Genomic DNA, 27,063 nt, shown 5'->3' on the forward strand with positions numbered 1-27,063 from the left:
ATATAATATAATATTGTACTTGATAAAAACAGAGTAATAACATAATTAAATAGAATGCAAAATTATCTTTAAACAGTTTGTAATGCATGACTTAATGCGACATTTCAGTTCAACGTGCTGCTCCTTCTGCTGTGCAAATGTTGGCCACTTGGAGGCAATGTCGTACTTAGTAAGATGCTGTCATATTTTTTAAGATGACAAAGAATTATATGACTGTGATTGAAACTATCAATGCTAACTGTTAGCACGTCATTGGCGTTTCCATTATGTATTATACAATTTAGCAAAAAGACCTGTTATCAAGGTAAAAAAAAAAAAAAAAAGCCTTATTGATTATTAATGAGTAAGTTGAGGTCATCGGTTAATCGTGTTGTTCTTCGTCAGCGCTGCGTCGGATTGAGCGCGGATGCGTCGGCGTCGGGATGAAAGCTGAGCGAGTGCGCTTGACAGAACTGGGTCACGTTTGAGCCGCTTCCTGCTGGGAGACTCCCTCGGAAAAAAAAACAAAAACAGACAAATGCTAATTGCTCGTTAGTGGAGAACGTCGAGCAGATCTCGAGTTCTGTGAACATTTTGCTCACACTAATGATGGTGAAATTTCATCTCAAAAACAAAAAATGCAATTACCACAATATACTGCAGATAAATACGAATTTGTAACCTCATAGTATTAATTTGTGGCTCCATTTTCATTTTATTTTCATTTTTGATCCACCAGACGAGCTGCTCCAGGAGCAGAAAGCCGACATGGACCAGTTCCTGTCGTCCCTCTCCGAGTCGCAGCCGGACGTGACCGTGTCGTCGGAGGAGAGCGTGGAGGTGCCCGTCGGGTCCGAGGGGAAAACCTACCGGCCCGTCCAGGTCACTTCTTTGGGGTCTCGCCCGGAAGCGGAAGGTTAGCATCTTTGAGCGGTTAACGGTGAATTTCAATCATACAACTTGACACTTTTTCCTCTTCCTGTCACATCCGAACACATTCCGGCTCTTTTGACGTCGAAAGCTGTCAGCGGCAGTCAATGAGTTTGAATATCTTTTATCTCACTCAACTTTTCTCTTCTTCCTCTTCTTTATTTTCCGTCTCTTGTTAACAACAAGGCGATCTGTCCGACCCGCCGCGAGCCTTCAAGAAAGGTTGGTGCCTCATTGTGACGTCTTCTGTCACCTCTTTAGTTCCACTTTTTTTTTTCCATAGTGTTCACCAAACTTGCCTTTATGAAATCCAAACTGTCTTATAATATCAATTTCAAGACACGAGAATCTGAATCGAGAAAAAGGGGGAAAAGTTGCTAATATGCTAACAGTTAGCATTCTAGCATCGATCTCGGTGATCCTGGTCATTGGAATCTGCACAGGCTATATCAAGGCAAATGAATTGTGTTTTTTTTTTCGTTTTTTTTCTAAAATGATTCTAAAAGGACTCCAGCAATTATGCTTTCAGGCTAGCTATATTTGTTCCATGAAAGTTGTTCCAGAATTTTCTTTTTTTCTAATCAGATTTCAGCCGCTGTGTTGCCAAGCATATGTAATTCAATTATATGATTCAAATTCTCCTCATAGTAACATCTGCATTTTTTTTCATCCTAGCAAAACACTTCAATAAAAATCTAGACATGAATATATTTTAGCTCATTCAAACCCAAAAAACGTATAAATACGTTTTTTAATACATTGTCCTTTACTCCCAAAATGTTATTTATTTATTTATTTATGTATTTTTGTATGTTTTTTGTGCTAGAGCAGGGGTAGAGAACCCAGGTTCTCGAGAGCCACTGCCCTGCCTGCCTTTCATGTTTCCCCTCCACCAATACAGCTGATTTGATAAACTGGATCGTTAGCGCTTGCTGATGATGATAATAATGATAACGAGTCAGCTGTGTTGGAGTGAGACATGGAGAACAGGCGGGACAGCGGCTCTCAAAGACCAGGTTTCCCTACCGCTCCGCTGGAGCATACAGAAGGCTTCGAACATGAAGAGGTGGCTTAAAGCACTGGTACTTATTACACAAAAACGGCCAACAGGTGGCAGCAGAGTATAAGAGATCAGCCAGGGCCATGTTGCAACAAGCTCTTTTTGACAGTACTTTCAACAGGTTTGTGAATAATGGTGAAACTTAGCTATATTCTAATCGTAATTGCTGCAAAACGGAGACACAGAAATATCATGTTTTTCCTGACGAAAGAATAGACTGTAATCTTTCTTTTGGTAGGTTCCATGTTTTTATAGCAATAGAACAGAATATTTTGTGGACATTGCAAAATCAGTTCAAATCCAGTAAAACAGCCGTGGGCGAAGGGGGTTGCTTCAAGTGCAAAATGGCTGCCAGTGAATGAGTTAATAATCAGAAACTCTTGGGTGTATAATGTATGGTATGTTTTGTTTGTTTGCGTCCAGTATTGTTGGACCTTCGTGCTCAATGTCAACACAGTACTCGCATTGTGGCGTAGCCAAGAAAGACTTTGATTGTCGTCTTCTTCCGTGCCCCGTGGAGACGAGTCGAGCACGCGCGTGATCGTTTGGATTCGTGCGTTTCATCGTCACCGTCTCGCCCTCGCAGGCTCCGCCGTGTCCGGCCTGGACGGTCTGATCGGCGCCGAGGAGAGAATCATCAACGGCAAGACCAAGATGGGACCCAACGTGGTAAGAACCAACGACACGCTTGGAGCGGCCATGTTGATGTCAAACATGGAATCATTAGTCACGCTTAACAACAATAGTCGGGGGTTTTTTTTCACCGTAATCTGCTGTTGGATTTAAGTCAAAATGGACTTCATACAAATCACTATATTTCCATTTAGCCATGTGATTTTTCTTAGCCAATCAGCGAAGAGCGATAATGATCATAATGAAATGCAATGAAAGAAAAGGAAATTGTTTGATCCTATTTATACATACAATTATTTTTTAAAAATGGTGAATTTTAAATATAATCATTTTCTGGTTTTGTAATATCAAAAACAAGGCTGTACATTATTTTCCTTTATTTTGCAAGTTCAAGTTCGACTTCAAGTCTGCCCTTTTGTTTCATAACTTCAAATTGATAAACCCTTCATAAGGATACGGTGATTGTGACATCGCACTCAATCTTTTATAACCATATTTCATCATATGCAGCAAGATATGAAGGATTAATAGATTCTCACTTCAATATTTCATAATCAGTCAGTGTATACATGATTCATAAAGCTTTTATCAGGGTACCCTCATTGTTACGTGGTCCGCAATCTTCCAGAAGAGCTGACGAAGCCGTTGCCATAGTTACAGGCAACCGTCGCTGCGCCATCCGCACGCGTCCTGCCGACCTTTGTTAGTCGGCGTGCGACCTGTCGGTCTCCACGCGCTTGCTTGCCTGCTGCGTGTGCGCTCGCGTGCATGTCGCATGTTGACAAGCCTCCAAAATGGCCGTTCTCAAACCGACAGCTCGGGGGTGCGCAAAAGAATTTGCAATCAATTGTTTATTTTTTTAAAATTGCACACCTACTTATGTATGGAGGACCAAAAGTGGCAAAATTCTAAATAAATAAATGACTACATAAATAATTTAATGACTAAAAGCGAAAATAAAAATGGATACAAAAAAATATATAATTCAAAAATTATATCCAAAAAATAAATACAAATTGAAATGAAAAGAGCAAAAATGAATACATTAGTATTTAATTTTTGAATTATATTTATTTATATCTGTGTTGTCACTTTTAGTCATGTATTTATTTTTTATTTAAATTAAATGTACATATATATATATACATACATACACATATTGCTCTTTATATTTTCATTTCCATTAATTTTTTGGGGATATAATTTTTTAATTATTTTTATATCCATTTTTATTTTCACTTTTAGTCATTTATTTATTTATTTTTAATTTAAATTAAATATATTTACAAATGTATTTATTTGTATATATATATATATATTTTTTTTTTATTTTTATTTTTTTTTTGCTCTTTTTATACCATTTATATTTATTTTGGATATAATTTTCCAATTTCTTTGATATCCATTCTTATTTTCACTTTTAGTCATTTATTTATTTTGTATTTAGGCCCTTTTGGTCCTCCCTACTTATGGGGACTGCTGCTTTCCTAAAAATTGCAACTCGAGATGCACATTGTGGGAAAACGACAAACTTCCTCTTTCAGCTTAGGTTATGATGGAGTCCTTGAAAAAAAAATTCACCCCTGTAAGCAAAACGTTTGCGAAGCCCAAATCTGTGTGTCCGTCCAATGCATGTGTGAGTCTGTGGTCATGTTTATGTGCTAAAAAAAACAACAAACAAGAGAACATCAACATCCTGGCACAGGCGGCGCCTCGTCTGAAGGTTTGTGCGCTCAGTCATGAAAAAAAAATCCAAATTGTGTGTGCGCCCAGGAGTGTTTTTAAAGCTCACAACAACACACGCACGCACTCTTCTTCCTTCCAGCTCGCACAAGACAACATCATCACCCACGCAAACTGATAATCCCTCCACTTTCCTGCACACGCTCGCCACCTCACCTGTGTGCTACGCGCACCGGAACCGCACACGCAGTAACCCGGGCTGCCCTGTCTGTGTTGACAGGTGATTGATGAGTCTCTGGATGTTAAAGAAGTTGTTTACAGTGCAGAGAGAATCCGCGTTATGCATGACGATGAGCTGGTGAGTATGGGTATGGCGGCGCCCCCCACGGGCCTCCGTGGGCAACTACGGCGGCGCCGGAGGGTGGCGGCTCGTTTCGGTCTTCGTGCTGTGGACGACCAAAACTGACAAAATTCTAAGGGAAAGAAATGATGACATAAATAAATAAATAAATAGATAAAAGTGAACATAAAAACAGATATAAAAACTATCATTTGAAAATGATATAAAAAATACATAAAAATAAAATTAAAAAATAAATATATACATATATATATATATATAAATATATATTGTATTAAATTTTTAAATTGTATTTTTTATATCCGTTTTTTTTCTTCACATTTATTTATTTAAATAAATATAAAAATAAAAATGGATATAAAAAATGTAATTTGAAAATGATGTAAAATTGAAAATGGAAATAAAAAGAGCAATATATATTTTTTTTTTTAATTATATTCTTATATCCGTTTTTATTTTCACTTTTTTTAATTTATTTATTTAAATAAATATGAAAATAAAAATGGATGTAAAAATGTAATTTGAAAATGATATAAAAAAATATATAAATGGAAATAAAAAGAGCAATATATATATATATATATTTGTATTTAATTTTTTTATTATTTTTTATATCCATTTTTATTTTCACTTCTCGTCATTTATTTATTGATTGATTTCGTCATTTATTGATTTATAATTTTGGCAGTTTTGTGTGACTCGGATGTGCAGCGGGACCTCGAAAGTCAAATTTTCAAAACAGCCCCGCCCACCGCCCAAGCACCATCTTGGTGACTCCTCCAAATGATTCCGCCATGTTAGGCGACGCAGTCAAAAAAAAGTTTTGGGATTTTGCATCGCCCACAAAGTCTAGAATACTCGATTCCGATTGGGGAATTGGCTTCAAATCAAAATGGCCGACTTCCTGCTCAATTCCAGGCATGAGCCCTTTGAGACTTTTTTTTTTTTTTCACCCATATTTTCTGACAAACTCCAACTCCTTGAATTAGCCCCAAAATGGCTGACTTCCTGTTTAATTTCAAACACGGTTGACTACTTTTTCCCAAATGTAATCAAATGTTTGCGTTTGACTTGCGAGGTTCCACTGTCGTCGAAATATTGCATCCCGTGTACACGTTCACGCACATACTCAGTACACGCACACGGTGCCGGTTTGTGCATGTGTGCATGCGTGTTTGTCGTGAATGTGATGCACTCGTCGGGTCAGTATTTCATTTTTTTTTTTTTTTTTTTTTTTAAATGATGATGATGATGATTCTTCCTCGGCCCCTCCCACCAGGAGACTTACAGGCCCCTGGGCGAGGACTTCAGCTTCGGCAGCAGCGTTCTGATTGGCCTGCTGGTGATCGCGGTCGCCGTAGCGACGGTGATCGTCATCAGCCTGGTGCTGCTGCGGAAGAGGCGGTACGGCACCATCAGCCACGGCATCGTCGAGGTAACGGGAAAAAAAACATTTTAGAACATTAACATTACAAATCAATGACATTATGTATCAAAACTGAGCAGCTCAAATAGCCCACTTGAGAAGCCCCCCCCCCTCCCCATGGTCTTAAAGCTGGTTGTGCGTTGTGGGCGCGGCAGGTGGACCCCATGTTGACGCCGGAGGAGCGCCACCTGAACAAGATGCAGAACCACGGCTACGAGAACCCCACCTACAAATACCTGGAGCAGATGCAGATCTGAGCCTGCGGGGGGCGCCGTCGCGGAGGCCTACCCGGCGCATACTACTGACCAATAATTCCAGAATAAGATGATGACCATAACGATGCTGTTGTTCCTCTCGTTTGCATTTCATCCAAAACAATCCTCCGATTTGCTACTATTGTACCATGAAGCAATTTTTTATTTTTTTTGCTAGCTTGGATCAAAGATGTGTAATATTTCTGATGATTTTTTTTTCTCATTTTTTTTTTTTTTTTTTTTAGATGTGATTCAAAGCATTTTTGACGCCTCCGTTTTTTTTGTTTTTGTTTTTTTCTCCTCGATAGCTCGCTTGTAAATGAAGTTTTATTTGTACCAATTAAAACGTATTGTGAAACAACGGATGATGACAAAAAAAAAAGACATTTATTTACAGATGATACATAGTTATATTAATATATGACGGGAGTATATGTATTGTGATCGAGTGATGAAGTCAGCTGAGTTAGGCCACGAGTCTCACAGTGTCGAAAAATGGAGGGATTATGTAATAGAAATTCATATTTACAGCTCTGGAAAAAAAAAAAGAGGAAGAAACCACTGAAAAATGAATCAATTTTTCTGATTTTTGAATGAAAGTGTCCTCAAGATGAGATGAAGATCAAAGTGTAGTTTTAATTTTGAGATATAGGGGGCAGTACGTAGCAAACTGAGCGCTTTGCTCACGCGAAAATGACCAAATGGATTTGTTTTCATAACGGCTCGTTCATACTTTAGGTATGCCGACTCTCTATTTGCGGAAAATAGACATTTTTTGTTTGCTTCGATTACACTACTGATGACATCACTGCTGAATTTCAAATCCGAATGTTAATTTACAAGCAACTGTTTACGATTTTTTTACGCAAGTATCGCCACATCGTGGCCACAATTCAAATACAGTCGTGTCGTAAATTTAAGAAAATATTTTAAAAAATACATAAACACTAAATGAACGCTCAAACAAAACAAATGCAATGCATGCGTTTTACTTCAAATTGTGCTTATGTAACAATTCTTTTGCGTACCACTAGAGGGAGCCCGTGTACCACTAGTGCTGATAGCGCCACACTTTGAGAATATCAAAAAAATATAGTGTAAAAAAATGCTAGATATTAACATTTGCTCCCAAAGACGTATAAATACGTTCTATTTTAAATATGACCAGTGTCAGAAAGACGGGTTTTTTTTTTATGCTAGAGCACACAGAAGGCTTTGATCCAGTTTCTCACCTGAAGAGGTGGCTTAAAGCAATGGTAGTTGTTATAAAAAACAGCCAGCAGGTGGCAGCAGAGTAGAAGAGATCAACCAGGGCCATGTAGAAAAAAAGCTCAATTACTTACAATTTTAAACAGATTTGTGAATAATGATGAAACTGAGCTATATTCTAATGCTAATTGCTGCAAAACGGAAACAGATGGATAGAAATATACTTTTTTTTCCCCTCCTGATGAAGCAAAACAAAATTAGTCAAAATCGAGCTTCAATGAAATCTGGGAGTGAATGAGTTAATTAAGAAATTAAAGGAATCACTCAACTTGTTTTCTTTTTTTTCTTTCCAGAGCTGTGCACACACGTTGGGCAACCTGCCCACTTAACAACTATATATACTTCAAACCTGCAAAATAATTCATTTGTCGTCATATTTTGTTTTCATAAATTTGATGATGGCCGTCAGCGGAAGAACTTTTTATCAAGGTTTTCCCGCCTCTCTTCCCACGACTGAATGTATGATGGAATGTTCCATTTTAGATTGTGATAGGGGACGACGTCAACCTCATCAGAGCCCGAATTTGGTTGGATTACTTCCAATCGTTTAAGATTTTTGATTTGATTTTTTATTTATTTTTTCCCTTCAGCTTTTTCCAAATTTTTCCAACTCTTTTTATTTGACAAATGTTGTTTCCGCCCCACAGAGCATCTTTCACCTGGACAAATCCTGTACATAAACGGAAATTTACTCCAAGAGATATGAATAGAAAAGTGACAAAAATCAAAACTTAAAAAAAAAAAATGTGTCTCCTGAGCTTCATGTAATCTTTTACAAAGTAAATAATCCCTCCTGTTCCCTCTCTGCTGTCTTTGTATAGTTGATGTTACAATCATGGCTTTTTCTTTTCCAGGGACTTTTTTTTTTTTTTTTTCTGTGCTGGTGTGCATTGTTCTGATACATAAGATGATGTTCTATTATATAAATATATATACATATATCTATTTTTCATTTCTTTTTCTATTTGTTTGTTCCTCTTCATGTGACAGTAACGTCGCTTCTGTACGTCTCACTATGCACCCCGAGAAAAAAACAAAAACAACAAAAAACAGCTTCAGTCTTGTAACTCTTAACTGCCTGTTTGACTGTGTGGCAAGACAACGCACACACATGGCTAATATATGCTGTATTTCATTTGTTATTATTATTATTATTATTAGTCATGAGAGAGTGGCGTTAGCAAGCAGTTTTCTGGTTAATAAGGGGACAACACGCGTGTCAATAAAGTCACAACTTCCCACTCCCACGCGTCGTCTTTTCACGCGGACTGACAATGATTTGAAAATTGGGGTGTGAATTAATGGTGGGTAAACAATAAAATAAATAAAAAAATATTGACTCAGTAGTCATTTCATACAAAAATAATAATAATAATTCTATGTTAATGTTAAAGGGATACTTTACCTATTTAGCCATTTTTGGCAGTCAAACATTAATATTTTTGCTTATAATACCTTTGATATTTTCATTATTTTTCATGTACAATTAGAAACTTTCAAAACACATTTTGCAACTTGCTGTCGACTGAAAATGACATCACAAGGGCTCAGGTAACCAATCACAGCTCAGCTTGTAAATGTCACATGACCAAACCTGGAAAAACAAGTGAGCTGTGATTGGTTAGCTGAGCCCTTGTGATGTCATTTGCAGTCGACAGCAAGTGTCAAGCAAAATGTGTTTTGAAAGGTACTAATTGTACATGGAAAAAATAATGAAAATATCAACTTTATTATAAGCAAAATATGAACTTTTTATTGTCATAATGGGCAAAATAAGTGAGGTATCCCTTTAAGTGTCAACATTTAGAATATAGATAAGATTTGACTTATAGAATTAATGTTTCTCGTAATATTACACGACATCATCTGTTTAGATTACTCAGTCATTCTTCATAGAAACTTCAAAGTATTGAGATTTTTGTATGATATAATGTGTTATAGTAAATACAAAATTAATACAACATATTTAATACAAAATATTTGAGTGATTGGACTGATTTTGGGGGGGGGGGGGACAAGTGCATTGTTAATTGTAGTTAACAAAAATAGCAACGCCAGCGTTGATTTAAAAAAGTATTTTAAAAAAATCTAATAATGTTAATACCGAATTCATCAATATTTCATTTTTCTAGGAGAAAATTTTGCACTATTTATTTTTAGTCACGGTAGATTCAATATTGCATCATATGCTTTATCTTGGACAGGATTAAAAATCTATATATTTTACTACCTGTATAATATTCCTATTATACTGTATGTATTATATAAACAAAACATATTAACACATGTATAAACTAATTGTAAGCGTCAGAATTATTTTTATATATTAGCCTATATTTGATTCCTAATTTCTGACGTAAAATATAGAAGGATATATTTTTATCTAAATGAATAAATAAATAAATAAATAAATAAAACGATGTCGTCTAAAAACGGAAAGTGGCACGATCAGGGCTCGAACGCCAACCCCAACCTGTGAGGCAGATGTGCCGACCACTAGCGCACCATGCCGACAGACATTGCTCAGCATTCCCACTTGGAAATGTGGGAATTCCTCCCAAGACCAAACTGAAACCTGACGTGTCACCAGCGCAGGTGACTCACCTTCACATTCGGGATTCAATCACACAACCGATACCAAAATAGACCATTACGGAATCTATGAATCTATATTTAGCACGTGTCAGACATTAGACCAGTTCATCTGTCGGTTAAATCGCTAAAGTGTTGAAACGCTGCAAAAAAAAAAAACTAAATCCGCACGGAAAAGTAGTCCCTGCGCGTTTTGGAAATGTCACGTCATAGAATGCGGGTTTATCTCGAATTTTTACACCTTCTTTGTTGTTATACTTTAAACTTGAGCTGTTAGTGCGGATGTGTTGTTTTGACGGGTTATTTTGTCTTTTGAAGGTATAAAAAGTGGTGAAGGGAAGTGCCAACAGGTGTGCGAGGCACGGCCACGCCCACAGAAACCTGACATTTCCGGAAGACTTTTGCCTCCTCCTTTCTGCTCTTTCGCTTCATTTGTCTCCGTTGTAGGACGCGACCAGTTGACCTATAATCCGGTGACACCTCGGGACATTTTTCAAAACAACCTTTTAAAGGCTTTTTACATTGCTAAAACGACTTTCCAAATGATTTGAACGCGTTTTGAATAGAGCTTGTTGACCACTCCAGGAAGCCTCGGAGATTGGAAACTTTTCAAGGAAGAGGAGGCGGACTAAGCAACAACAGCGACGCAGGCGGCTCAGGTGTTTTCTTTTCTTCGTTCCTCTTTTGAACCTCGCACCTCGAATGGACTACATGGACAGCGGTCTGAGGTATACCCCCGCCCAGGTAAGATAACAAGTACAGTACAGCACAGCACAGCATAACTCCGGTTCGGTACCTCGTGTTTAATGAAATGCAAAGCTGACATTGAACTCACCTCTCGCGTGACGTCACCAAGCATCAGGAGAACGATCTGGGTTACTAAAATGGTGGTTGTAAAAACGGACGTTTTGTTTTGCTTTTATTTTTACAGAAAACACCTACAATTAGTTTGTTTCCCATCTGATCCTGGGGAAAGAATAACCTCATAGTAACTGTCGATACAAAATCAGAAACTAGATCTTTTCATAAATATATTGATAGCCTGCCCAACGTTAACAAATTGATTATTTGTCTTTAATGTGCAAATGTGGTGGATACACAAACGGTTCTTGACGCCATTTCACTTAAGCACTGTTACTACTATACCATTAAAAATACACTGTGCAGTGTCAAGAGTCCATTTAAATTAATTTCACATAAATATGGGTCAAATTTTACCCATATCTACCTGTACAAAAGAATGACATTTTTAAATATTTGTATTTTTTTGTTTACATTTGGGTAACTTTAGAGAAAGTCATTCAAATTTTAGTTTAATTAATGTAATGAACACTTGGCATCCATTTTAAATATTTTAATTTCTTAGTATTTTTCCTCTTGAAGTTTTTTTTAAACAATCTAACATAACCAAAAGTGAAATTATTATATAATATGGCATGATGGCACTGAAGCAGTGAATTTCCAATCACACGCTTCCAAATGTTTCTTACATTTTCATCTTTTTTTTGGGGAGATGAATAACACCACGTCCCCGATGAAAAATAATCTTCCTACAAGGACATTTTTACTTGTAATAAATCAAAATGGACGTTTGCAAAATCCTTCCAGGCAGGCAGATCAGATCATTCCGCAATAGTGGAGTTTCAGATGCGATACTGAATTCCTCCTGTTGGGACTTGTTTCCTGGAGTCGCTTTTTGCCGACTGTCTGAACCGGGATGCGGTCGCTCCAACACCAAAACGAAATGAAAACAAAACCAAAACGAAAAAAAAAAAAATCAGTCATAGTTGCCGTAAGGTGTCAGACTTAACTTTCCAATTTGTAATTTGTGCCAAAATGTGATCTCGTTATTACTAAATGATACATAGTGCACTAGAATCTAAAAAGTTAAACTTTTAATGCGTTTTTGTCAGGAAGTAATGTAAATAATCAGTACTAAGGTACCATCTGTGGCCACCTTTAAAATTGTACAATATTTCATTAAACTAATAGTGTCATTGCTTGTCATTTATTTGTAAATGTTTTCGGGAAACAAGAAAACCACAACCATTTAAAAAAAAAAAAAAAAAAAAAAAAACAGTTCCAGTTGCCTCGATTCAGGCTTTGCAGGTAATCATAACCTGAAACATGAAAGAATATTACATGCTGTGTATTTACAAACAAAGACTGCTTAGTAAACAAACAATGCGGTAGCTAATTGACATGCTAATGGTTAGCATTGATAGTTGCGGTTTTAAACGGCTGCTGTTTGATCACAAGCAACAGCAGCATTACATTCTTTAACCTCCTCAAAACAATGACTGCACTAATAGACCCTTCCAGTGTGACGTCACGTTTAAGTGCGCCCCTGGCGGTGGAGGGCAAGGTGTCAAATTGTTTGTTAGCAGCTAGCAAGCTAAGCTAGCTTGAAGACTTCAAAATAAAGCAAGACAAGTATAGCCGGACACAAACGATTTCATGAATGACAATTGACACCATGAAAGTAGTGATCGACGTACTTTTTGAAGCAAAAACATACCAAAACCTTCCACTTCCACTTTTCCCTCCAACAAACTCCATTTTTTTTTTTTGTAGCTTGCGGCTCCAAACGGCTAGTTTCAATGACTCGCAATAATTTAGTGTCCTAATCGGGACGTTTTTTTTGTGACGCTTGACATATTTCCCACCTTTTAACGAAAACGCTCGCCGAAAATCAAGCTCTCTACATTCATTTGTTATGGGATGTTTGCCCTCCAGGAGGCGCTGTGGAAGCTACTTGTCTCTTATTGACACAGTAACAGTAGTAGTCGAATTTCTTTTTAACATTATTTTTAATTGTAAGTATTGCGTTCTTACAATAGCGTGCTGCTTTTCCTACACAAATATTTGTTTTGTACTCACATCTGAAGGCACCGTTGCTCTTTTCAAGCTGCTAGCAAATGTATTTGTGCGCGATAGCGATATGTTACAACACGTTGGCTCCCTGTTGGTCCATTCTATTTTATTATTTTTTTTAATTTTTTGCATCTTGACTCAATTAAAAGTCGCCCCCGCCGGCAATGAATGCGTTTTTTTTTTTTGGAGGCAAATGTTTCATCACTCAGATGGTAAAGCGGTGTCAAAGTTTCATTTTTGAACATATAAAGATTGCGTTTCATTTCAACCGTAAGCATGTGGACGGTAGGATTGAATTCTAAAAAAAGAAATGTCTTGTTGATATTGTTTTGTAGTCGTTTTGAGGTTTCATGTCGTTGAAATGATTTTCCGCCGGCGTTTGTGGTGTTGTTGTCGTGCTCGTCAGGCTTCCCAGCAGGTTTGACAGGATTTTACTCCATGAAAACCTTCCTCTGCCTCCTCCCCCGCTCCTCCTCTTCCTCCGTTTTCTATCTCACCCTGGAGAAAGTCACAGTGAGTCGTGACTGGCGCATAAAGTTCCTTTTTGGTTCCATGATGAGCACGCATTGGAACTGATGGCGACTGGTGTGAGTGGCGTGATCGTGATTATTTCTCACTTATTTTGTCTGTTTGAAGGGAATGCGTTTGTAGGTCACAACAGACAAAACAAAAAAAACAAAACAAAAAAAACATTCCTTGAATACGCAAGCAGAGACTTGCTGTCACTTATTTCCAGTTGATTGCCTAACGTGACTTGGAAGCTGCTTTTTAAGTGGAAACGCTCGAAAAAAAGCAGATTTCATAACTTGATAGTTAACAAATCATAGTGGTGATGTTGCGCAATAAACTTGGGTTGAGTCTATAAATAGCTTCCGCTCCTCTTCTACCAACCAAAACAGCAGCACTGTCCTGCACGTAAACAGTCTTGTTGGTAAGTTATTACCGCAAAGTATTTTGCCTGCACAATTTTTCATCATATTCTTGCATTATATATACAAATTTGACAAATAATTTAATTGGGCTTTTTTTTTTTTCCCTCTCAAAATTGGTGGTGGGTACATCTGGGTACCATACGATATGTGATGCAAGGCTCACAATAACGATCATCTCACGATATGACGATATTGCGATTATCCATATATTGGTCAGATCAGGTCATTAATCCACGATAATCTACGATAAAACTAATCATAAAATATTATTATTATTATTATTAATAATAATATTATATAATAATAATAATAATAATAAACTAAGCTGATGAGTCTTCTTCGCCTGACGACTTTTTAAATTTTTTACTCTTATGAGGTGCTCCCCCCAGTGGCCCGCCAAGTAATTGTTGCTCAATAAGTCATGAACAATGCGGCCGTTATAGTGGCTGAATATTAATTACAAATATCGCGAGACTTGTGTAGACGTTTTGGTAATCTATCAGGAGACAAAGTATCACGATTTATCGCAATATCGATATATCCTCACGGTCCTACTTAAAATTGTGATTTAATATGTGATTATTTATTTATTTGTAGGTCCTTTTCAAGTGTTTTTTTTTTTTCAACAAACACAAACGTTGACTTAATTTGTATTACAAAACAATATTATATTCAATATACATACTGTAAACGTTTTGGAATCGGGCTAAAATAATATGACAACAAATATCGACGATACGATGGACTTTCCCGTTTGTGTTCTCCAGGACAAAGAATGGGACACGACGGTTCAGTTCCTGCCGGCGTCCGACAACAAGAAGCTGGAGAAGAAGAAAGGTCCGGGGAAGGTGGGAGCCGTGATCGGAGTGCTGATCCTGTGCGCCGTCATCGCGCTGATGGCCGGCCTGCTCGTCTGGCACTTCCACTGTAAGTGACAATTGAACTGTACGTCCTTTAACTCATTCACTCGCCGCCATTTTCACATTTCGCAATCCCGTTCGCTGTTTTACTGGATTTTGACCGATTTTGCAAGGCCCACAGAATTTTGTGTTCTATTGCTATAAAAACATGGAACCTATCAAAAGAAAGATTAAAGTCTCTTCTTTCATCAGGGGAAAAAAAAAAAAGTATGTTTCTATCTGTTTCCGTTTTGCAGCAATTAGCATTAGAAGAGAGCAAAGTTTCATCAGTTTTCACAAATCTATTTTGAAATTGTAAGTAATTGAGCTTTTTTTTCGAAATGGCCCTGGTTGATCTCCTTTGCTCTGTTGCCACCTGCTGGCCGTTTGTGTAATAACTACCATTTCTGCAACCGTTCTTTGCAGTTAAGAGGCTGCATCAAAGCCTTCTGTATGCTCAAGCATTAAAAAAAACAAACAAAAAAAACGTCTTTGGAACACTTAAAACATTTAAAAAACAAAAACGTATTTACATGTTATTGGGAGCAAATGAGTTAAGTAATTTTAGAAAGCTGCTTGTTATTTACTTTGATTTTAAGTCTTTAACTGTGTCGTTTGTAAATGCTTTGAAACGTTGTCCGTTATGTGAAGCCGATTGTGTTTGAATTTGTGCCACATAAATCAATCTGCCTTCTGTCGACGCTCTGCTGCGTTTGGGGAAACTAATGTTAAAGGCAAAGAAGAATAAACAGAAATAAAAATACACATCACAGAGGAAAGTTCCTCGCTTTTCGATTCCCTCCGCCCCCGGCCGGGTGTCTCCCACAGAGTTGCTTTTGATGAAGTGGCAGAAAGTTGCGCTCGTCGTCTTCTTTTTTCATGTATTCTTGATGTTCTTTTATGAAGCCTTGACACAGAGCAATCCTGAGGGCTTTCAAGACGGATCAGAAAGAGAGGAAAAAAAAAAAAAAAAAGTGGCACACTAAAACATCACGGGTTGCATTTTGATCGCAAAAGATGAAAATGTCATTTTAACTCTTTGACCGCCAAAAATGGTTAATAACGTGGAGTAAAATCACGATGTCTGCCGCCATAAATGTTAAGTGACGTTAACTACTTTTTTTTTTTTTTTTTTTAATATATCAGTGGTCAGTGCAACATCCAGCGCAGCCGGGTCAATGAGTTGTGAAATCAAAAACATCCACTAACTATGGCCAGCAGATGGCAACATTGTATCTCTTTTCAATGGGCTGCCGGTGTATGGAATTACGCAACTCAACTCAAGTTTATTTAACATCGCAGCCGTAGCTGCTCGGGCCCTAACTAGAGCTGCGAATTACAATGAAACGTGACGCAATCCGGTGAAATGAAACGTTTTCAAGGCTGATGTGAACGATCAAAGCCTTTGTAACGCGACAATATTTTTCCCGGTAAGCCTTCTTGTTGTCCCGTGAACCTTCAACCTCGGAACCGTCCGTTTTGTCCTCGCAGTCCGTAAAGACGTGCGCGTCAAGAAGATGTACAGCGGCTCCATGCGCATCACCAACCAAGTTTTCGAGGACGCCTACGAGAACGCCAACAGCTCCGAGTTCAAGGCGCTGGCCGCGCAGGTCAAGTCGCAGGTACGACGAGCGCGACGCCGACGCCGACGCCTTTCGTTCCCTCACGTCTCGTCTTTTTGCAGCTCAAAACGCTCTACAGCAAGAGCCCGCAGCTGGCCAAATACTACGTTGGCTCCACCGTTCAGGCTTTCAGGTAAACGAGTCGAAATGCGCGTTTTGTTGGCAAACGTGTTTTATTTACACATTTCTTGTTTTGTTTTGTTTTGTTTTTTCCCTGCCAGCGAGGGCAGCGTGATCGCTTACTACATCTCCGAGTTCAGCGTCCCATCCGGCCAGGAGGCGGCGGTGGACAGCGCCATGTCCGCCATGGACAAACTGGTGGACAAAGAGCAGCGCAGCATCTACAGGCCGGGCAACTCGCTGCTCCTGGAAGATGTCGTGTCCTCGGGTACGATACGGCGACACAAAAAAAAATACATATATATATATTGCGTGATGTCGACCGGTGGATTAACGTTCATTCGTTTACGTTTTGCAGAACTTGATTCCCGGTTGTTTTCTTCGGAATTCAGCAGTAAGTGATCTTCCTAATTTGGTTCATAATACTTAGTTTTAAAAGAAAATATACATGTCATCAAAAACTAGGGCTGGGCAATATAAAAGGTATCAATTCTGCTTCAGGTACAGATTTTGACGTCATTATGTGGCACATATTGATGACATTGTATCGGTTTCGCGTACGGCTCACGGTCAGCGCAACTATTTTAATTTATGATTTGAGATTTGCACACTCAATGTTATCTAAAGTAAATTTATTCTTTAATTGTTTTTTTTTTTTTTTTTTTTATCCATTTAGCTTCTACAAAGGACTATGTAAACCAGTAAGCACATTTTTCATATTAAAAATAAATAAACAAATAAATAAATACACTCAATCTATACCGTGATATATATACTGTTATTGTGAACGGGTGCAGTTTATACCGTGATATGACTTTTGGGCCATATTGCCCAACCCTACCAAAAACTATATCTGGGATTTTTTTTTTCTTCAAATTTAATTTAAAAAACAAAACAAAAAACAAAACATATTTTAGTGGCAGCAATTCCTCCTTTAAATACACCGGGGATATTATAGTTTTGGAATTTTCATTTTAGTTAGTTTTTATTTTGTTTTGTTTTTAAATTTAGTTAGTTTTAATTAGTTGTGAGGGTGGTTTTGTTAGTTTCTATTCATTTTAGTTATTTAAAAAAATGCTTTTTGCAGTATTAGTTTTCTTTTTTTTTTCTTTTTTCTTTTTAATGTGCATTGTGCGCAATATTTAATAAACACTCTGGAAAAGTGGGAAAAAAAAGTAACTAATTTCTTACCTAGCATTTCGGCGTCATCTTTCGGTGCTTTTTTTATTGGCTGCTGCAACATGATGTCACTTCTGTGTGACACACTTTCAACCGCCGTCCTTATTCCGTTTAATATCAAAATAAATATACTTAAAATCACATTTAAAATCATCCCCAAAAGGCTCATGTATTAAAAGACTAAAAACAGACATTTTTGTTGTGATTATATTTATTTTTGTTAAACATGTAATGTAGTTTCAGTTAGTTTTCATTTTTTTTAGAAGGCATTTTCCTTTTTATTTTATTTTGTAACGAATTAGTTTTGTTGAAGTTGAGTTTATTTTTATTTTTTTTGTTCGTTTTGGTGAACTAAAATAAAAATAAATAAATCCACATCGATTTGGCCCCCCCCCCCAAAAAAAAGTGTCATACATTTTCTGGCCTTTTGATACGTTGCTGTGCTTTTTTGTGTTGCCAAAATCATTTCCACGTAACTTGGACCGCTGCCTCCCGTCTCAGGATTCTTGAGGTTTTCCGAGCACACGAGGACCAACCACATTGGCCAGATCAAGTCGCCCGGCTTCCCCGACACGTCGTACCCGCCCAACACCTTCATGCAGTGGTCGCTGCGGGCCGACCCCAACCACGTCATCAAGCTGGACTTCGACACCATGAACCTGGAGGAGAACTGCGACAACGACTTTGTCAAGATTTACGACTCCCTGGTGGCCATCGAGGCCAACGTCTTGCAGGAGTGAGTCACGCTCGCTTGAAAAACGGTCGTGTGGTGTGTGGGGACCCCTGCTGGTCGTGTGCTAAACCTGCAGCTGCAAAAGGACGTCGAGTTCTGACATTTTACAATAGAAAAATAGTTCAAAGCATACAATCCAACCAAGTTTTTTGGGGTATAATTTCCGTGAACTGCAATTGGAGTTAAAAACAAAATAAAAAGACAATGACAGCAAATTTAAACTTGCATGTCTGCAATGATGTGCTGCCCTTTTGGTTAGCATATCATATCCATGTGTTAGTTTCATTGTTTTTTTTTTTTTTGTCCTGACGGAGTGGAAAAAGTTGAAGTTGTTATTTTGAAAAGGGACGCTTCCATTCTGTGCGCAGGATGTGCGGCTACTACTCACCCAGCGAGCCGCTGACCTTTCTGTCCTCTGGCAACGTGATGCTGGTCACCATGGCAACCAACCAAGCGCAGAACTACCCGGGTTTTCGAGCGCAAGTGTCGCAGGTGCGACGCGGCAGCACCAGTAGGAAGACGCGCGCGCACACACCAACCATTCGTGGTGGGGGAAATGTTTCTCAATCTGTTTTTGTTTTCCTAAACAGGGACAACATGTGGCAGCCAGTTGACGGGCGAAGTGGGCCACTTTCATTCCCCCAACTTCCCTAATTACTACCCACCTCGGACCTCTTGCCAGTGGACCATCCAGGTGAGATGTTGGCACAACATTCTGCTGTTTTAAATGCAGTACTGTAAATTATTAGGGATGTAACCATAAGTGCGATGTTGTGATATTAAAACTGCCACAATAATTGTTAACGATATTTAAATGCAACACATGTTTAAAAAAAAAAAAGAAAAAAAAGTCAGGTTGATTTCCATCTGTGCAGTTCGAGCACCCTCTGGTGGCTATTTTATTTATTTATTTATTTATTTATTTTTAGTGCAATTTAACTTTCATTAGGGATGTTTTGGCCTTGTCTGGGTAAAAATAATAATAATAATAATACATACAATCCGTTATTTGCACATTTTGCTAGGATTTTCTGAAACCATGAAAAAGAAAATCTTCTCCAGTCATACTAAGAAAAAAAATAATTATACTGTACATTAAATTTTTGGGGGTATGAAAATTCTTTAAAAAAAAAAAAAAATTAAATTAATAAAAACAGTTGCACTGTAGGTGGTGGTAATAAGTAGGGATGTAACGATAACGGCAATATCGTAATATTAAAACCGTATTAAAACTGCCACAATATATCGTTGTCGTCATGTCACGATATTAAAAGCAGCACATCTGTTAAAAAAAATAAATAAAATAAAGTCGGGTTAATTTCCATTTGTGCAGTTGTAGCACCCTCTGGTGGCTTTTTTTTTTTTTTTTTTTTACAGTACAGTTTCATTTTCACAAGGCATGTTTTGGCCCTTCTTTGTTTAAACTTTTTTTGTCTTTTATTTATTTTTTTTAATTATTTTTTTTTATTATTATTATTTTTTTATTGAGACCTTTTGTATCACCAACCACCCCACAATATCATGATAATTATCGTATGGCGACCTTGATGTGGTGATAATATTGTAAGGTGATGTTTGGTTATCATTACATCCCTAGTCAGAAGATGAAGCAACTAGTTGGTTAACATCTGTCAGGGTGAAGTTTCATCATTGGCGGACGTTAATTTTAACAACAAATGTTAAATGAAGTTGACTTGCAGCTGATTAGCGTATAGCATTGCTAGCCTTAGCAGCTAATATGAACTTGTGAGTCCAAACAAGTTGCGTCCATCATCTGTCAGGTCCCCGCTGGCAAGGCGGCGAAGGTGACGTTCAAAAGGTTCCTCATGTCGGAACCGGGCCAGAGCGGAAGCAAAGGCTGCCGCAAGGACTACGTGGAGATGAACGGCAAGAAGTGAGCATCGGAGCACGTGAACCAAAAAAGAAGGTCGTTCGATATCCCACCTGATCCAGCTGGTGTTTTCTTTTTGAAGGTTTTGTGGAGATCTGCCCGACGACTCGGTGACGGAGACCAGCCGCACCAACAAAATGACCGTCAAGTTTTTCTCTGACGGATCCTACGTGGATATCGGCTTCAACGCCACATATGAGGCGGTCGACGTCGCCGATCGTAAGCGCAAAATGTTCTTCTCCTTCTTCCTTTCTTTTTCATTTGAGGGCCACGTACAGAAAATCGGAAGGACGCAAGGGCCACATCATGTTATGAAGAGAAATTGTGTTGAGTCTTACAAAATTGTACAAATAATTGATTTGTGCTTTTGCTTATTTAGAAAAATGCTACAGTATATAAACCTATTTATTTGTAATATGGCAGTAGGGTTATTATAGTTTTGCAATTTTTCATTTGAGTTAGCTTTTATTAGTTTTCAGGTTGGTTCTGTTATTTTTTATTAGTTTTGTTCTTTTTAAAAATAAAAAAAGACTAGTTTTAGTTTAGTTTGTTAGTTTCAGTATTAGTATTGTTTTTTATTTTTATTTTTTGTTTTTTTATTTTATTTTTTTTATTATTATTACTTGTGCGTAATATTTAAAAACCAGCATGGGAGCAATGTCATCTTTTGGTGCTTTTCTATTGGCTGCTGCTCGATGACGTCACTTCTGTGTGACAAACTTGTGACATCAAACGTTATTATTCTGGTTGATCTCAAAATAAATCTACTAAAAAATCAGGACATTTTTTTCTATAATTATGATTTTAGTTAGTTTTGTAACCATAAAATGTAGTTTCAGCTAGTTTTTCGTATTTTATGAATGAAATTGTTTTTTGAATTTTAGTTTAAGTTATTTCCTGAGTTTCAGTGAACTAAAATAACCTTTAATGGCCCCTGTTTTTCGACACCCTCCCTTCTTACTTTGACCATCTCCAAACATTTTTGTTTTGTTTATTTGATTTGAACTGAGTCAAATGCCATTTTTAGCATATGTCGCGGGCTGCTGAAAAATGGACGGCGGGCCGCAAATGGCCCCCGGGCCGTAGTTTGGACACCACTGTTTTAGCCTTTTACTTATGAATTGTTACTTTCCCCCAACTTGTGACAAATTTGTAATTGATTTCCTGCCGTGGTGATCCGCAGCCTGCCCCAAGCAGTTCCAGTGCAAGAACCAGCGCTGCATCAAGTCCGATCTCAAGTGCGACGGCTGGAACGACTGCGGCGACATGAGCGACGAGTTGAACTGCAGTACGTCTTTTTATTTTTTTTTTGCACGCTGGTGACCGGCGTGCCGAGATATAACGGCTTGTTTCCTCCTCCAGAATGCACCTCCAGTCACATCAACTGTAAGAACGGGCTGTGCAAGCCCAGGTTCTGGGAGTGCGACAGGGTGGACGACTGCGGCGACGGCACAGACGAGCAGAACTGCGGTACGACGCCTTCGTTTCGGACACAAAAAAAAAAAAAAAGAGCACATCATGTTGAACAAACATTTATTATTTTATTGTTACTACTTTTACTACTCCGTAAATTCAAAATGACAGTAATATCTTAATGTTGGGGGTGCTCGCAAAAAATGTCTCCCAACCAAATAAAAAAAAAGTTTGAAAAGCCGCGTTGTAAACTGCGCGCTCGCTGTCCCGACAGGCACCTGTTCGACTGGCCAGCTCACCTGCGCCAACGCCAAATGCGTCTCGGAGAAGAATCGCTGCGACGGGAGAGACGACTGCGGCGACGGTTCTGATGAGCTCGACTGCGAACGAGGTCAACTCACCAACCCGAATTACAAATCAAAGTCCATGTTTTTGCAATGTAGAAACCAACCAATCATTTTATTTATTTATTTATTTTTTTAAACTTCAGTACAGCATCAATCAGTACTTCTAATCTTTTCTTCTTTTTTTTTTTTTACACAAGTATCTGTATTTATGCTAGTACTTGATAGTAGTTAGTACTGTAATTAAAGGGATACTTGACTTATTTAGGCATTTTTGGCAGTCAACCATTAATATTTTGCCAATAATAAATGTGATATTTTCATTATTTTTCAGGTACAATTGGTACCTTTAGAAACACATTTTTCAACTTGCCGTCGACTGAAAATGACATCACAAGGGCTCGGGTGACCAATCACAGCTCAGCTTGTGAATGTCACATGACCAAACCGAGAAAACAGGTCAGCTGTGATTGGTTACCTGAGCCCTTGTGATGTCATTTTCAGTCGACAACAAGTTGCAAAATGTGTTTTTAAAAGTACCGATTGTACATGGAAAATAATGAAAATATCAAATTAATTATCAAGAAAATATTCACTTTTTATTGTCATAATGGGCAAAATAAGTTAATTATCCCTTTAAGGCCTTCAGTGCATAACTTGGTTACGACTTAACTCGTCCCTGGATGTTGAATTGTTCATGTTTGTTTCCTTGGTGTGCAGGTTCTGCTTCTGGTTCTGTGGCATGCACGGACCTCACGTTCAGATGCAAGAACAACAAATGCATCAGCAAAATCAACCCCGAATGTGACGACATCAAAGATTGCGACGACGGCTCGGACGAGGACGACTGCGGTATGTCTTTGTTTGGGTTTTTTGTCTTTGTGTGAGTTTGTTTTGTTTTTGGCTGCCGTGTTTTTTTGTTTGCTCGCAACTTTTGTTCTGACGAGTCGACGTGGCCTCGGCAGATTGCGGGCGCAGCAAGTTCAAGACGTCGCGCATCGTGGGCGGGCAGGACGCGGTGGCGGGCGAGTTCCCGTGGCAAGTCAGCCTGCACGTCAAGCGTTACGGGCACGTGTGCGGCGCCAGCCTCGTCGGCCCCAGGTGGCTCGTCACCGCCGCCCACTGCGTGCAGGACGACGGCAGGACCAGGTAGACGTCACGCTTCGGCGCTCACGGGACAAATTGGGATTGTTTTTTTTCTTACGACAGACAAATGGACATCGTTTGATGAGGAAGTACAAAGTTGGATTATTACATTAATATAACAGTATAATCATTATTCAAATGTTGTCAACTTCCGAAAAGAAGTCGATTTTTCATTTTGTTCAGAAAACACAAAGAACTGGACCAAATATAGATATAATAATTATAATTATAATAATAATAATAATACTATTATTAGTAGTAGTATTACTAATTATTAATAATTACAATAATTATAATTATTATTATTATTAGAATAAATATTATTATTATTTCAAGGATAGAATTGAATAATCTGTTTAACTAAGGCAAAAAAAATCATTTTTATTAGAATGTTTTGACAATATAACGCTTTTAAAAAAAGTATTATTTTAATAATAATGAATTTAAAAAGGAAAGAGAAAATAGAAAATATTACATTAAAATATGTGGAAAAATTGTGTTCATATTTTGTATTATGCAAAATGTGCTAACTACTCCAATTAATTATTTTTTTATTCAATTATAATCTATCAGCCAATTATTTGATAAGGGAGAAAAAAAATGTTAATCTTGTATTTTCATTTATTTCCAAATTTTTAGTGTATCATAATTGGCAAATCATTTTAGAAAATATTGTATTTGTTCAATTTAAAGTTAATTTGATTTTTTGATTTTGATTTTTTTTACAATAAATGAATGATCTTATGAGATATATATATATATATATAAAAGAATAAATATACATTTGAAAAAATATATTTAATATTTAATGAAAAATGAATTTTAAAATGTATAAATACCTTTTAATTAACATTTTTTTAAAGAAAAATGTCTAAATGAATGCACAAATTTTACAGGACTTTTGATAATGTACAGTAAATGCCGGCTGGGCCAGATTATATGAAGGAGTCAGCCACTGATGCTTCTACACTTAACTCATTTGCTCCTAATAACGTGTAAATACGTTTTTTTTAATGTTGTAAGTGTCCCAAAGACGTATTTATACGTTTTTTTTGTTTTTGTTTTTTTTATGCAAGAGCATACAAAAGGCTTTGATGCAGCCTCTCAACTGCAAAGAACGGTTGCAGAAATGGTAGTTATTACACAAACGGCCAGTAGGTGGCAGCAGAGCAAAGGAGATCAACCAGGGCCATCTAGAAAAAAAACTCAATTATTTACAATTTTAAATAGATTTGTGAAAACTGATGAAACTTAGCTGTCTTCTAAATGCTAGTTGCTGCAAAACGGAAACAGATAGAAATATACTTTTATATTTCCTGATGAAAGAAGAGACTTTCATCTTTCTTTTGTTTGATAGCAACAGAACAAAATATTGTGTGGGCCTTGCAAAATGAGTCCAAATCCAGTAAAACAGCCGGGAGCGAATGGGAATGCGAAAATGGCGAGCGAAGGGGTTAACGATCTCGCTCTCCGAACAGGTTTTCCCAAGCGGCCACTTGGGAGGCGTACGTGGGCCTCCACTCGCAGCGCAACATCAGCAGCACGGTGGTGGCCAAGCGCAACTTGAAGAGGATCATTCCGCACCCCAACTACAACGACTTCACCTTTGACAACGACATCGCCCTGATGGAGCTGGACGCGCCCGTCGCGTACGGCGACTACATCCAGCCCATCTGCTTGCCCGCCGCGCAGCACAACTTTCCCGTCGGGAAAACCGTCTACATCACCGGCTGGGGCGCCACTCGGGAGGGAGGCCAGTTTCCCCGACCGCCGACAATCGGAAACATTTTTTTGCAATATTTTTCAAAATGGTTCTCAAATGTGGCTTTGTGTGTGTACCGTTCAGGATTTGCAGCAACGGTGTTGCAAAAAGCGCAAGTGCGCACCATCAACCACACGGTGTGCGACTCGTTGATGGGCGGTCAGCTGACCACCAGAATGACGTGCGCCGGCGTTCTGAGCGGCGGAGTCGACGCTTGTCAGGTAACTTCCTGTCGATTATTTGTTATTGACGAATAATCATTTTTACGCCAGCTGTATTAACTCGTTCATTACCCTCCACGAGTTAACTCGGGTATTTAATATATGCGGCTCGCCCCCATCCACGGATTAACTCGTGTTTTTATTTTATTTTATTTTTTTTACATTTTTTATTTTTATGCAAGTCCCCAGCAAGTATCGAGCTGAAAAAAATAAATAATTGTAATGAGGAGTAGTTGCCAGCAGATGGCCACAGTAGCTTTGATCAGAGGAGGGCCAGCATCTAGGGGGAGTGGAAGAAGTAGGTGGAGCATGTGGAGGAGCATTAGCTCTGCTGTAGGCCGTCAGAAATGATTTAAAAACTTGTAAAATGGTTGGCAGCACTGCAAATGGCTGGTATTCAATGAGTTAAAAAGTTGCCTTTTTTTTTTTTTTTTTTTTTTGCAGATTTTTTACTTTGACTTGCAGATTTTTTTTTAATATAGTGTAGATGTACATGCTAAAAAAAAAAAAAAAGTCCGATTATTGCATATTTTAAAAGCGCTAATATTTTGGCCAATTAAATTAGCTGGACAATGAATGTGTCGTGTCCTGATTTTTAACTGATGCACTTTGAGTCCTCCTTCTAAGAGGTTCTATACAAATAAATAAAATGTAGTCAATGTTGGTCTGCGTCAGGGGGACTCTGGCGGGCCGCTCTCCATTCAGTCCGGCAACCGCATGTTTCTGGGGGGCGTGGTCAGCTGGGGCGACGGCTGCGCCCGCCGGAACAAGCCGGGCATCTACACGACGGTCACCAAATTCCGCGGCTGGATCAAAGAGAAGACTGGTGTGTAAAACAACAACAACAAAAGGCCACACACGTGGGGGCCGTGGACATAAACATGGACTGTGACACACGGTGACTGCAGTGTAGTTTGTTGACTTCCCCAAGAAGAAGAAGAAGAAGAAGAAGAAGAAGCACCACCTCCTCATGTGACGCTTAAAGAGCAAGTGCAGCACTGTTCCGTGTCTACTGTGATTTTATTATAGTCGGCTTGATGAATTGTAAATATGTTTTATTTTCTGTATTTTCTTTTTGTGTTTTAGCATATTTGGAGTGACAACATACACACTCAGAGGTTTTAAGTATATTGTTGAATACGTGAATTGTTCATCCTTGTTTCACTGAAATTCTTTTTTTTTTCTTTTCTTTTTTTTGTGGTTGTTTCCTCGCAAATGTCAACAATCCATCCTACCTCCTATATAATACAGTGCATCCCAGAATAATCTACTATTCTTTGACTGTCATGCTCATGTATTTTATTTTGATTTAAGTTGTTTATGGGCTTAGATACAAGTCTACTCATTTAAATCAATGGAGAAAGTACATTAATGGCATAAAACAGGCAGTTGACAGTCCGAAAGCAGTCGAGGAGTTGTACATTTTTTATTTTTTTATTTTTTAATCTGTAAACACTTAAATTAGGAATGTTTAGTCCCCGGAGGTCCCTGAATGCATCATCATTGCTTTTAAATACTATTTTGCTAGCAATATCAACAGTACATAGGTTTTGTATAATTGTTTGTTTAGCTCAATGCAGCAGAAATACAAATACAACAGTTTTACTTCACTGTCTGTGTGAATGTTTTTATAACAGATGTTTTAAATAAAAATATTTCTGATAGAACAAGTTTTAATTAAATTTTAATTTTCGCCATACACTGACGGCAGTAATTGTAATTTAATTTTCATAAATATAT

The 27,063-nt window shown here is 38.0% G+C and overlaps 2 protein-coding genes across 5 annotated transcripts in view; both read left to right on the top strand.

Annotated features, from left to right (window-relative positions):
• Positions 1–8,836, top strand: part of aplp2 (amyloid beta (A4) precursor-like protein 2) — a 47,232-nt gene extending 38,396 nt beyond the window's left edge. Inside the window, exons 13-18 of one of the 4 annotated variants that reach the window (XM_077540456.1) lie at positions 719–895; positions 1,096–1,131; positions 2,556–2,638; positions 4,566–4,643; positions 5,926–6,081; positions 6,228–8,836. In XM_077540456.1, coding sequence (XP_077396582.1) covers positions 719–895; positions 1,096–1,131; positions 2,556–2,638; positions 4,566–4,643; positions 5,926–6,081; positions 6,228–6,329 — 632 coding nt within the window. In that variant the 3' untranslated portion in view covers positions 6,330–8,836. The remainder of the gene's footprint in view (positions 1–718; positions 896–1,095; positions 1,132–2,555; positions 2,639–4,565; positions 4,644–5,925; positions 6,082–6,227) is intronic. The other 3 variants (XM_077540458.1, XM_077540457.1, XM_077540459.1) reach the window with 3 other exon arrangements.
• Positions 8,837–10,551: 1,715 nt separating this feature from the next.
• Positions 10,552–26,933, top strand: st14a (ST14 transmembrane serine protease matriptase a). The gene is made up of 19 exons (XM_077541838.1): positions 10,552–10,931; positions 14,761–14,920; positions 16,384–16,514; positions 16,577–16,647; positions 16,736–16,902; positions 16,993–17,028; positions 18,315–18,549; positions 18,915–19,057; positions 19,137–19,240; positions 20,328–20,440; positions 20,520–20,656; positions 21,621–21,725; positions 21,800–21,907; positions 22,125–22,241; positions 22,915–23,046; positions 23,160–23,343; positions 24,819–25,093; positions 25,187–25,323; positions 25,999–26,933. The coding sequence occupies exons 1-19, from the start codon at positions 10,890–10,892 to the stop codon at positions 26,155–26,157; spliced, it is 2,556 nt and encodes an 851-aa protein (XP_077397964.1). The 5' UTR covers positions 10,552–10,889; the 3' UTR covers positions 26,158–26,933.
• Positions 26,934–27,063: the final 130 nt, after the last annotated feature.

Source organism: Festucalex cinctus, chromosome 13 (assembly GCF_051991245.1).
Source record: "Festucalex cinctus isolate MCC-2025b chromosome 13, RoL_Fcin_1.0, whole genome shotgun sequence".
NCBI classification, from domain to species: domain Eukaryota; kingdom Metazoa; phylum Chordata; class Actinopteri; order Syngnathiformes; family Syngnathidae; genus Festucalex; species Festucalex cinctus.